This window comes from Xyrauchen texanus, chromosome 28 (assembly GCF_025860055.1).
Source record: "Xyrauchen texanus isolate HMW12.3.18 chromosome 28, RBS_HiC_50CHRs, whole genome shotgun sequence".
NCBI lineage: Eukaryota > Metazoa > Chordata > Actinopteri > Cypriniformes > Catostomidae > Xyrauchen > Xyrauchen texanus.
Window position 1 is genome coordinate 16,078,828 of NC_068303.1, and position 14,128 is coordinate 16,092,955.

General features: G+C 39.4%; 1 protein-coding gene across 4 annotated transcripts in view; it reads right to left on the reverse strand.

Moving 5' to 3' along the window:
* Nucleotides 1-14,128, reverse strand: part of LOC127622263 (myelin transcription factor 1-like protein) — an 81,008-nt gene that overhangs the window by 24,268 nt on the left and 42,612 nt on the right. For all 4 annotated transcript variants that reach the window (XM_052096304.1, XM_052096305.1, XM_052096303.1 and 1 more), the window contains 2 exons: nucleotides 7,362-7,780; nucleotides 5,018-6,010 (listed from right to left, as the gene is read on the reverse strand). In XM_052096304.1, coding sequence (XP_051952264.1) covers nucleotides 5,018-6,010; nucleotides 7,362-7,780 — 1,412 coding nt within the window. The remainder of the gene's footprint in view (nucleotides 1-5,017; nucleotides 6,011-7,361; nucleotides 7,781-14,128) is intronic.

Sequence of the window (14,128 nt, forward strand, 5' to 3'; positions counted from 1 at the left end):
TCACTTCCATTGTAAGTGCCTCACTGTAACTGCAAGTTTTGCTTTTTATAAAGAAAAAAAGGAACGAGTCTAAATGATTTTTTTGTGGTTTTCAACATTATTCCACAAATGCTGTTCATTGAGCTTAACTTGTGTTGCACATGGAATATTCCTTTCAAGGGTTAGCCCAAAAATGACATTTCAAAATTAGAATTTACACACTTTTGTGTCATTCCAAACTTAAATGACATTCTTTCCTCTCTGGGACACAAAAGGATAGACAGAAGCTTAGGGACTGAATGTTAGGGACTGTCTCAGAGGCGTCATGCTCATACAGAATTTCATTCAGAAATTTCAAAAATGCATTTGTACCTTCGATAATTAAATTAAATGATTACTGCATGAAAATTAAAGTCTATGGCAGAAGTCTTCACCCGTCTAAATTTTGTCAGTCCAGTCGAGTCACATGTTCTGCTTTAGGCAGCATCATGTGGCTGCCTCGGAGATTGCACAAAGGGAAAGTGCAGTATTATGGTAATAAAAACAAATGAATAGCATCAACTACACTGCAGTTAATGCTTGACAACTATGTCTGAGCACTGTGGAATAATCAATATTTTTTTTTCATAGTCTAATATAGATTATCGGTACGTTCATGTATTTGTATTGATTACTGTTCATATCCTTTGGTGTTGAAATGCAAATGACAGGTTTTGAAGTGTCTTTATACGCATTATTAATACGAAGTTACAAAAGGCAGTTTTCCATATTTTTAATGGGAGAACGCTCGTTCACGAGACATCAGGTGCTTTTCTTGCATGACTGCTTATGATAAGCACAAGATAACAAATATTTTTTCATCTTTTTGCAGCTGCTGCATGTCACAGACCATCTCATAGAGAAAACTATAATCAGCCGACATTTAGCTTTTACTAATTCAGTTCTGATCGATATTTCCCTGTTCGCTATATAGAGCATTCTATGGCAATCACTGTATATGGAATAATGAACAAGTGAGCGATTTCACATTTAGGCTTCCGAGTTCTAATCGTGGTTAAACTATTTTATGGAGAAATAACACACTCATGGAAAAATACAAACCATTTTATTTAGTAAATTTTCTTCGTTTTATTAGCTATTACTGAACACGGAAAACAATATTTACAGTAATTGCCTCATACACAGATAGGCTAAATTTTTTCACTCTCTATTGAGCTGAAGCAGTTGTGGGCATCGTTGCATTTGTGCTGGCACCTTTTGCACCACTTCTCATGCCGTATATGGAAAAAAACCTGCACAAAAGAAGTGGCAAGAACACCAAAAAGTTATATAAAACCAAATATTATATAAAAAGTTATAAAGATGTCAGACACGCACTCCACCTCATAAAATGTAACCAAATGCAACTATTACTGATAAACATTTATTGACAAACAGGTTGACCTTTGTCCCCCCTCAAAAAACATTAATGCATGACGCCCCTGGTCTCATTCACCATTCACTTTCATTGTATGGAAAAAAGATGGAATGAAAGTAAATAGGGTCAAACTTTCTGCCTTGTCTCCCTTACAGGTTTGGAACAACATGAGAGCAAGTAAATGTTGACACAATTTGGGATGAACTATACCTTTAAGGAAAATCTGGTATGTTAGTATATTTATGTTTATACATTTGCCAGATGATTTATCAAATGTGACCTACAATGATTCAAACTATACCAGGGGTGTCCAAATTTTTTTGCAGAAATAAATAAGGTGCCGCAGGCCGCATCTCTGTAATAATTCATATAATGGCAAGAAGCTATTAGATTGCCACTATGAATATTCTTTATATTGTACGCTTAATATTATGCAAGTTTTAATCATAATTTGTGCTCTATGGTATACTTGTGTAGGCCTTATATGTAAATAAAGGATAGGGTATTTCACTCACAAAGAAATCTTTTAATGGAAAAGTGATGAAAAAATATATTATAAAAAATCAATAAAAAAAATATTATTTCAAGTCAAGTCAAGTGGTTTTTATTGTCGTTTCAACCATATACAGTTAGTACAGTACACAGCAAAACGAGACAACGTTCCTCCAGGACCATGGTGCTACATAAAAACAACAAAGGACCAACATAGGACCACATGAGACAACACAACGAAATAAAATACCTATATAAAAAAACCTATATATATCTATATAAAGTGCACGTGCAAACATGTGCAAAAAGTACAGGACAGTACAACAAATTACTGACAATGAACAGGACAATAGACAGTGCAGCGCCGACCAGTACTCAGTAGTGCAAAAAGATGACAGTTTCTAAAGATGTAAACATAACATACTATGAGATAGTGTTCTATGCACATAGCAGTTATTGAGGTAGCAGACAGTTATAAAGTGACAGTTATTAAAGTGCAACTCAGGACACGTGTGTGTCAAACCAGTCTCTGAGTATTGAGAAGCCTGATGGCTTGGGGGAAGAAGCTGTTACACAGTCTGGCCGTGAGGGCCCGAATGCTTCGGTACCTCTTGCCAGACGGGAGGAGGGTAAAGAGTTTGTGTGAGGGGTGTGTGGGGTCGTCCACAATGCTGGTTGCTTTGCGGATACAGTGTTTTTTGAAAATGTCTTTGATTATACTCATTAATTCACATTTTTATCTTTTTGACATCCATTCAGTGGCACTGCAAAGAACATACACTACAGGTCAAAAGTTTTGAAACACTTATAATTATTTGCACACATTTTATAATAATAGTAAAGTTATCAAAACTATGGAATAAAATAAATGGAATTATGGGAATTATGTTGTGACTATACAAAATCCAAAATAAATCAAAACTGTGTTATATTTTAGCATCTTCAAAGTAGTCACCCTTTGCCTAAAATTTGCAGACATGTACTCATGACATTTTCTCAACCAACTTCTTGAGGAATCACCCTAGGATGCTTTTTAAACAGTATTGAAGGAGTTCCCATATATGTTGGCACTTATTGGCTGCTTTTCTTTACTATTTGGTCCAAGACATCATTTCAATTTATTTTTTCATTTTTTGTTATTTTATTAATTTTAGTTTTATATTAAATAAATTAATATGGTGGCACAATTATATTTTTGCCACAAAATTAATTTCAAACATTTAATCATATTCCTTCAGATCAAAAGATTTTTAAGACCAAGAGAAACATTTCAGTCAAGTTTTTCAAAACTTTTGACTGGTAGTGTATAGATCTGCTACTGAGTGTTGGGTGTGACCCATCACAATAATCAGAATTAGATTACATTTTATAAATTTATGAAGTGATGCAAGGAATTCTTCTTCTTCTCTCGGCTGCTCCCGTTAGGTGTCGTCACAGCAGACCATCCGTGATCCGCATATTTTAATTGCCGCAGGTTTTATGAGTGATGCCCAATCCTGACACAACCCCCAGTGGCTGGGGGACTCTTACTCACACCTATGGGGCAATTTATAGTCTCCAATTCACTCAACCTGCATGTTTTTGGACTTGTGGGGGAACAAGTCCAAAAAACGAGGAACGAGCACCCGGAGGAAACCCACACAAACACGGGGAGAACATACAAACTCAAGTGATGCAAGGAATTACTCTTTATAGCAATACAATTATAACTTATGTTCTGTTGTTACTTGCATTACAAATACGATTTTAATTTGATCAAAATGATTGCGCTTAATTTTATTTTGTAGACGTGCAGGTGCAAGCTAAACACTTGCATCAGGTACAGATGTGCAAGTGTTTTAAGCGCTATCTTCTACAGTATGCCCTCCCTCAAATGGCGCTGGGAACCCCATGAATAACTTTTCTTGTTTCATCAAAATATCAGAACGGACCAATTAATTACAGTATACTTTTTACAGAGGTCTTTCTGGAAGAGTATGCTCAGTTCTTGCATCTCTTTGCATTCTCAATAAACTCATTTCATCTGCTCGCACAACAGCAGCTCTACTCTGTTGTAAGTCTAACGTCTCTTGCAGACCACATCGGAGCAGTCGGAGGGTCGCAGATGGCTCGTGGGCTGGACTTGGGACACCCCTGAACTATACAGTTTATCAATACAAGCATTCTTTAGTAATAATCTTCCTCCTTTCATTAGGTAAAAAACAACTGCTGTAGAATTCCAATAAAATGCAATAAAAATAATGCTCCCTGTCTGTCAGAACAGTGTGATCACTCAACATATTTAATATAGACACTCGCCAATAATAGCTTCTGGATACAAGGTGTGAATTCTTGGTGTGATTCTATAATTACTCAACCATCTGAGTGTTCCAGGACTGTGGATGTGCCTTAAAAACATGAAGATGCTCAACAATAGACAGCACAGACGCATTCACTCAGATGGAAAATGCAGTGCGCCAATGGAAATTATGGAGCAAATGGAAGGAAATGAAATACACAATGCCGTCTGAGCAGCAAAAAATGATGACCCATTTAAAGTACTAGCCAGGAAGTGCGGTTAGTTTGTATAACTAAGGGTGATCTGAGGATCCTTCGCACTAAAACCACTGTTACATGCAATACTGATACGCTCATGTAGTTCTGATGGGTAATAGCTATGCATATTAGATATGATGGTTCTCTTCCAATGGTAGTGGGTGTGGAATGGGAAGGATTTGAAGAAATAAGCCATGTATGGGATCCAAGGGATGATATTTGCTTTCCTAACGTGCCCTGCAGTTTGCAATTACTCATGCCTGACAAGGTAAGTTTCTGATGATACCTTGCCAGCCTTTTTTAGCGACATAAGCTGTTGTCACTATGGAAGTTGCTACCAGTGTGACCTGAATGTTTAAGGGATAAACTTGTTACAAACAGGCAGATTGTTAGGGACTGACAACCTCAATCACCATTCACTTTCATTTCATCTTTGTTCCATACATCTAAAGATTGTGAGTGATGACTGAAGTTGTCATTCTGCCAAACATCTTCCTTTGTTTTCCACAGATGAAAGTCATACGAGTTTGAAACAATGTGAGGGTGAGTAAATAATGCTGAAATTTAAAATCTCATTATGGGTTTTATTTTTACCTTTAGGGTAATATGCTCTTTTTGCGCCATCATGATGGAGCCGGGCCCTGCGTTCTTCTGCACCACTACTCTGCCTTGGGCTGTGATCTCCATGAAGGTGCTGATTGTCCCTTCGAGCCACCATCTGTTCTGATGCCATTCTGTCTAGCAAAACCTTGGCACGCTCCGATTCGAGAGCAATGGCCTTTTCCAGCAGGGACAAGTTGCCTTTAGTCATGTCAAAAGCTTCATCTGAACGTTCAGAGGCCACTGATGTAGTATCCTCATCTCCTTCCTGGGCACAGCTAGAAGGGTAGCCCCTGGAAGCCGGGCTGAGCTGCTCATCAAGCTTCATCAGATTGACCATATCTGAGTAGTTCCTCTCAACGGGTCTCTGCTGGTCCATGTGGCAGCTCTCGTACCTTGGCATGTGATGCAACAGAGGATGATGATGATGTTGCTGCTGCTCGAGCTGGTGCTCCATTGTGGGTCGCTCAGATGGTTGGGTCTCGCTCAGTTTCCGGGCCAAGTCAAAGCACTGGTTGCGCAGACACTCCAGGCTACTGAGGCACACCTCCTCCTCACTCTCATCTGTCTGGCCATGGCCATTAGCATGGCCAGCTCCACAAGCATCTCCAGACTCTGGGTATCCATCATCGGGCAGCACCGCTCCATGACCCTGAGCGAGAAGCTTCAGGGAGTCCACTGTCTCCCGTACCACATCACTATCCAGGTCAACACTCAACTCTCCCTTATGACCTTCATTTTCACTCCCTTCATCATAGTCCTCATCATCATCCTCTCCTGCACTGTTGGAGGAGTTGCTGTTCATCTCCGACTCGGTCATGGCCTGGTAGGCAGCATCCTCTGCAATTTTACCCAAGTTCAGTAGGGATTTGGCCACCAGCTCATCATAATTCTCATACTCCTCATTGTTCATGTTGTTATTATTGTTATTGTCCTTCTCAACCATTTGATTGGATTTTGATTGTCCACCACTAGAATAATTGTCCACTGTAGAAAAAGGAGAAACAATGATGGAATACATTCCTAGTCAGATAGTACATGAGAAAAATTCAAGAAGACAATTGCATGAGGGTTAATGGACATTTCCTAAACAAAACCAGATACAAAAAATATAAATAAACTCCAGCTACTTTCCTCACATCCGAAAAATGAAAATGAATGAGAAAAACGCATCCAGAACAAAGATGACTGAAAAAGTGGGCAGGCACTGTCGCACACTATAGCTTTAGAATACATTCTTGAATATGTGGTGTACTAGGGATTTTCATTCAATTTCAGATTGGCTTGTCCACCAATGTGCCATGATAAATTCACAAACGAAATGTCAGGCCTCTCTGTAATCTGAAGCGGCCTGAACACTATCATTATGAAAATGTAACGTCTCATGAACGATAGCACTGATGCAGCAAATCTAAGACAAATGTCATGCCTTGGTTTCACTTACAGCTTGATGACACAGGTAAAAAATTGATTCAAATAATCAAACGCAATTTAGTGAGATGGTAACTGCCACTATGCACTGAAATATTCCTTGAGTATCCTGCAAGAAATACCAATGAATTGGAAATATGGTAGGCGGCACATGATTCACCAGACAGCCTTTTTATATTTCGCAAGACATATTCATGTTCCGTAACATGTAAGCAGCACTGGCTGCTCTGAAAGCCTCTCAATTGTGCTGAAGAGATTTCAGCGTTGCCAGTATTTGGGACAGAGGCGGATGAGACTGCAGGGATAAGCAGAGGATGAGGTGCTCTGTTTCTTGTACCAGAAATATCCTCAGGAGGAGCCCATTTCCCAAGGGAAGGGGTGGGAGGCTGAGTGTATTTGACACCTCCTCGAATGGCAGTGTGCATGTGTTAATAACTCAAAGAGCCTCTTCTCTCCATTACTCTGGAAGCACTGTCACAAGCGATTGAGGACACCAGAGAATGAGGGTGAGGTGAATACTAAGGAAGCAGCCACATATGCTTTCCCTCAATTTCGAACAGGGAGGTGGAATTTTCCTTGCTGTAAAATCCACATTAATTAGAAGGCTGAGGGCTGACCATTCTCTGCAGGCTGTATGCAGATTTCATTGTGATTTGAAATTTAAACGGGCAATTTAAGAAATAAAACAGATGTAATAATGGTGACTTTAATGACTGCACATTCCATTCTTGAACTGGATTTCAATTAAACTCTGAAATGTCTATTGACCTACAGTGAGCTGTTCTTGATTAAAATGTAATGTAGAATTCTAGTCTCAAACAGCTAATTGTAAATCGATTTCTATCTAGATATAAACATTTCACCTTACGAAGGCAAATCTTGTGTACAGACTGCACCTATTGCTTACCTTGCTGATAACACTGATTTTCATAATATTCATCTTCATCATGCTCATTTTCATCTTCCTCATCTTCTTGCTCTTCTTCATCTTCCTGCTCTTCATCGTCCCCATCCTCCTCAACCACTTCCTCATCTTCTTCTACCTCTTCATCCATCTGCTCTACCTCTTCTCTCTCCACCTCCCCTTCCTCTTCCTCTTCGGGTTCCTCATTGTCATCAGAGCACTCCTCTTCTTCATCATCTTCCCCATCATCTTCTTCCAATTCCTCTACTTCTTCTTGTTCCTCCATAGCCTCCGGCTCATAGCTTTCGTAGATGGAGGGCTCTCCATCAGTCATAGTTAGAAATGGAGGCCGTTTGGAAGCTGGCTCCTGTGAAGGTTTCTCTTGGGTTTTCCTTTTCTTAGCCAAGGGGCATCCATAAACACTGCACAAAATATACAAAAAACAAAACCCTATTACACTCAACATTTCTCAATGCAGTGTTTTAAAATTACCTTGAATGCCTGAGGAGTGTCTGTGTCAAGGCTCAGCCCTTAGAGATAAGAAGTATTAGAATAGTTTAAGACATAGCAAAGCATTAATAACCACTGGCACATTTATTCATGCAAATGCGTGTGCTGCTTGAACTCGAGTCCCACAAGACAGTGCTATTCCTAAACCGCCCAGGCTCGTTTATGAGACTCATCCTCCAAAATGTAAACAAGGCATAGCTCATTCTATCCCTAGCCCTCAATTACACAAATCCCATAATAATGATTTGCTTTAGAGAAATTCCATTTTAATTGCACTAAAACAGCATGTGCAATTATATGTGGTTTGAATGTAGCATCCATTAAATCAATTATTACATTTTTATATGAAAGACTGTAGCTTCACAAAAATGTTGACGGTTGTTGGTGTGTGGCGTTATGAGTCTAATTTATCTGCTGGGAAAGATGCATTCCACTAATTAATAGAATTATTGAATTGTTGAAGCAAATAAATATTGAATGCATAGAGCTGTCCATAATTTTAATTTACAACGTTTTCCAGAAATAGTAAAAATAAAATAAATGTTAGATAGTATAAAGGTAAATTGGAAGGTTTACTTCAAGGTATATTTCTGACGCCCGATAGGTTAATGTTTTGTTTTTTTAACCTTATCCTCAAGCTTCCTTTATAGTTCATAATCTTAAACCTTAACTCAGTTTACAACTGGTTGAAGAAATGTATAGCACAGCAAAATAGGTTGCCTAGAATCAGGAAGATCAAGCCATCACACGCATTTTGACTGACACGTTTTTTTTATAACCTGTTCTCACAGCTCTCATGCTTGGTCAGGGCTTAACGGAGTGTGAAAGGTGCTCTATACTGGTTGTTATCCTCCTCATCTTGTTCATCCACGGATTCGGATTTCCTAAGGGGTCATTCACACAGAAAGCATTTTTGCATATGTCTGTGCTGTTTTTTTCCCCCCTATGTAAATATTTGCTAGACAGGTGTTTTTGAATGCTGTGCCACGTCTCTCTGTTTTTTCAGTCTCGCACAGGAACGCTGTGCTGTGTCAAGTTAAAAGTGCATCAACACCTTTCAAGTCACCTGCAGCTGTGTTTAGCTTTTTTGGAAGGACACATTCGGTGTGAATGAACCCTAATGCGCATCATCACCATCAGAATCACGATATGGATATGAGCGCAGCTAATAATATAATTGAGGGAGGTTTTGAATTTATTGTGTCACGTGAGTAAATAAAAATTACCATGGTGTAACACAGTTAAAGGATGAGCAAGGAGGAGGTGAGAACCGGCTTGTCAACATAAATAATATTTTAATGAGAAACTTAAAACAAGGACATAAACACACACACGACGGACATGCCCGTAATTCTCTCTCTCCCGAACCATCGTCACCGGCCACCTTTATCCCTTGCGTGCCTCATCAGGCCGATTGGGGACCGGGCGCGCGATATTCCGACCCGGCCCCGCCCCCCTCCGCTCCACACATGGAAACAATCATTTCTGTCAAAATGCCACAGTTGTAACAGTTATTGTTACTATAATTAAACTTTGGTTAATAGGCAGTAAGCCACCACCATTGGTGCTATATTGTTTACAAACCAGTTGAAACATTAGGTTGAGAACCACTGCAAGTCCCCATGCAGAGCCTTGACCAGCGCAGTTTGATTTTAAGTTTTGACATATTTTCTACTGAAAAAGGAAGTGGGGGTGGGACATGTCAAATGACCGGTCCCATTTAAAAAAATAGTCAATAGGCTTTACTTTTCAGCCACAGACACACATACCACTATCCACCATTCTGCTTATGTCAGAAACGCTTTCCAGGGAAACAAGAGAAGCGATCTCAATACCGGTCAGCTTTTCCAAAGACTTGAGAATGGAACGATGATCTAACTCACAACATTAACCCATAACCAGCCCACAAACGCACACAGCACATCACAGCCTTTGCTTACTACAAGACTGGAGCTGATGTGCAAGTCCAATGCAGATGAATGAGAAACAAGCCAGTAAAAGATAATATATCTTTGTTTTTAATCATAATACATGAAGCATAAAGAATAAAGAACACTAACTCAAGATGTACACCCCAAAACTCTTTGGCTACACAAAAATATAAATAAATTCAAGTACCTCGCATCTCACTCCCATGTTTGTGCATCCCATTCAGAAGTGATCATCTCAATGCCCTATTCCCTTCGAAGACAATAACCTTCCACTGTGACAGCTTCGGATGGCTAAAAGGTGATACCAGTCAGTCAGAACTCACTTTTTAAGTAAATCTTATTGGAAATTCTGTTTGGAATGAACCTACAGGTCCAGTATTGATTTTGCTCCCTTCAAAGTGCCCTGCGCAGGCATGATCCTCGCCAGTTAGGACACGGCCTGACACGCAGAACTGAACAGTTGTAGGGGGAGGGTGCATTCTCGTTCTAGAAAGCATTTGATTGGACATGGTTTATTAACCTCTATGTAATGTCATGGATGTTCCTGGGTCTATTTAGCTGGAAGAGAGAAATGACAGATTTTAAATGTTTATATCGTCTAAAAATGTATTTAGTTAATGTTTAGAAGTACACTAGCATATAGATTACCTTAAAGGTAATAGATATTGATTAAAAGCAGCTAAACTTTAATTTTGGTTTTACAGGGTCATCATTTTAATAGCACTGAGTGGCTATTTTTATACATGCAAATTTTCTCTTTACACAGTGAGCAATTCTACCTAGAATTATTTTCGATCAATGCAGGTGCTTACTTATTAAACAGATTTATGTCACAGTCATCTTTAAATACACTCAAATTCCTCTGTAAATATCTTTTCAACAGAAAAAAGGGAATTATAAAATGGTGGGGAAAAAACTGGAAATGGCAAAAAGTGGTGGGCGACATGTTCAACATAAGTGTCACCTATAATGGTCCCCTAATGTCATCAAAAAAATCTGTCAACAAAAAAATTTGAAAGAGATCTGATATTAATTTATTATGGTTTAATTGTATTAACAATGTGTGGTATTGGTGGTATTTTGGCAACCACTTCCCAAAAAATATGTGGCATGAAATCAATTTTAAACATCATGAACCAATAATGCACAAATTGGTGTATTGGTGTTAGATTTTTCTCTTTTTTATTTTATTTGTTTAAACCAGGTGCTGATTATAGATGCTGCGCTTCTGTGTGGTGGCGTGTTGTGCGGGCAGCCAGCCAGCATCGTCTGTGTGGGTGAGGGTGTTTGAACATCTTGGAATGACCTTGGACACCTTCACGTTTCCCACTGGCAGGCCATGCCAATTAAAACTCCAGAGGTAATTAAACCACATTTGAATATGGGAGCAGAGGCAGGATTTCAGTGGGACCAAGGTAATTACGGCAGAGACAGAGAGAGAGACACACACAGAGAGATCTGCGGGCCTTTCAGAACTGTCGGGAGAAATAATGACTTCAGTCAGACAGCTCCTAGCGGACAAATCCTCTGATGAACTTAACTAATACCAGAAATGGCCAGAACATTTGCCACGGTCTGCTCTGTTTGATCATTTCCAGGGCAACCATCATATTAATTGTGCAAATATTGCCCTCCTAGCAGTAGAATGATGAATGCGAATGGTTCTTACATCTGTTTCTAAAGTGTGATATTATTCTTAATTAAAAATCTTCAAATAGTCATTCTGTTGCATTGAGAGACCTCAGATTTGGTAACAAAAATGTTTCCTCTTTGGTTTTAATTAGCCTGGATACCAAGGGCATGTTCAAGCTCTGCTCTATTGTTGTTTCTAGCTGCCTCCACGCCAGGCACATTCTTACAGAGTGTGACACTATAGGGCCGTTGAGGCGAATTCAGATGCTACAGCTGGCTCTTCATGTTGGAGTTGCCATAGGAGCACACGGCTCCTCTGCGCTTCTAAACTGCAGCATCCACAGGCATGCGTGGCAAGGCGCTGTCACCATGGTGATCTCCCCCTCAGGAGTGGGATTTGCCATTTGAGCAGACAGACAGACAGAATGAGAGAGAGAGTGAGAGAGAGAGAGAGAGGGGGGATCAGTGATTCTCAGCCTGACAGACATCTCCCCACTACCCTCCCTTCATTCAGTGCCCTCCCAAAAAGCAGAACAAAGGAGGTGCTGGTGTTGTGCATTCTGCAGGGCTCTGTCTATCTCCGCAGCTCAGTTCCCTTCCCTGTCACTGCGGAACCCGCCCCCCTCCGCCTCAAAACACATCATGCAATCACACTACCTCAAACACACACCGAGAGGCTGTTTGTGGTGATTATGTCCTTGGTGATTCAATTTACCACAGAGACTCGTGAAGGTTGACCCTGGAATGGGGTTTTAAATCTCAGTGGAGTCAGTGAAGGAATAAAATATGACTTCCATTCACATAGGTTCTGATCTTCATGCGATATCAGATGGCTGAACATGGGAAACAGCATAATGGAAGATTTTTTCTGGTTGTTGCTTTAAGCTGGAGATTTGTTGTCTCAAGACTACAGGAAAACAGCTCTCTAATTATACAAAGATCATTCATGTCACAAAATGTGTTGCATGTAGGGATGCACCAATATAGAAATTTTTGGGTGATACAGATTTTAACACAATTAAGGGTCAATTACTTGACGCAGATTTTTTGTCCAGATCTATTAAATTATTAAAAAATACATTACAAATGCAATTCACACAAAATAATTACTTGAATACACCTCTTATTTGATGAATATGTTTACAATTACTGAATTCATAGTTATTATAATTACTTAAAAAAATAAGCACGTAAACCATTATATTTTAAAATACGATTCATATTTTCAAAACATTTGTCCAAAGTTATGTGCTGTATCCGAATATCCATACTTTCCTACTACATAGTATGCGAAAAACTATATGCCAATGGAGTAGTATGTCCAAATCCTCAGTATTCAGGGGCGAAGCCAGGAGTTTTTCAAAGTGGTGGAAAGACAGGGGCAAGCAATCAGCCTGTGGTGGCACAGAAATGCTCAGGCAGCATTTTTAAATCGTCAGACTGTATGCGTGTTGGGGGGGTGGTAGAGCTCCTCCCCGTCGAGGCAGGACCTACCACCGTGCCACCTCCATATGTGGCTGGCAAGCCCATGTGATGTATTTTGCCCCATGTTAAGCAGCAAGCGAGTAATACCTGGATGACCTACTACTTCCAGTGAGATTCTGAAGTGCACATCAACTGGACACATAAATATCCCATGATCCTCCGAGTGCTAAGGAGATTTAAAAGAAATGTGGAGAACAGCGAATCGGCTGGCTGTTTTCAACTGTAAGTGCAATATTTACCAAGATTGTGCTTCAATGGTGCTTGTATAACAAAACCAGAGCAGATTATTTCCATGTTTGTTGTTATTACATATATTTTTGTTTTGGTCATTTGGTGTAACACTGAGAAATATTCATGATATTTAAAAAAACAAACATTTGTGAAACCAACATGGACTCTTTGAAACCAACATGGATTCCATGGACATCTGTTTTGAAATAGATTTTTAAAAGATATAACATTTTTATCACCTCAGACTACTTTATATGTCAATGGCCCATTTACCTAAAGACCGATATTTTATCATTCCTGTTTTAATCAGTCCCATTGAACAGTGAAAATAAAGCAAAATGGATGTAACAACCAATGACACACGTGTAACACATCAAGAATTTGATCAATAATCAGCTAATATATATCGTTGGCTGACGCAGTGTTGCATTTTTAGTCGCATAGATACACAACCGCATGGAGTGATACACTTACATTTTTTTATAGGGTTTAATGCTTAGCACTATCTGGCTACAGTATATGAAAGAGACATCTGGCACAGCCTCACAGTTACATTAACAGTTTAGGTGAATTACAAAACACCAAGATAACAAACAAGCCCTCAGCATGTATAGCGAACATAATTTAGAATGACTTGATGAGCGATGAAGCCAACACACCGCATAGACTGCATCCTAAAGACCTACCAAAAAACAGAGAGTGTGAATAGAAGACAGAGGATAGAACTGCATGTGCCACCCACACAGTCCAGAGCCCATCTGTTTGCATGCTTGCTGGTGAGTTACCGGCACACAAATATGATTTCTCCCTGCTCAGTACATACAATGAAAGTGTAATTATGGTCTAAAGAATGTCATCTTTATGTGTCCATCATTCTAAATTTCAGTAAACTCTTCAGAAGGTAAACGAAAAAGGGATTCCATCAGCAGCTTTGTCTCAACAATGGAATTTCTGTAGCAACAGTTCCATTGACTTTAATAG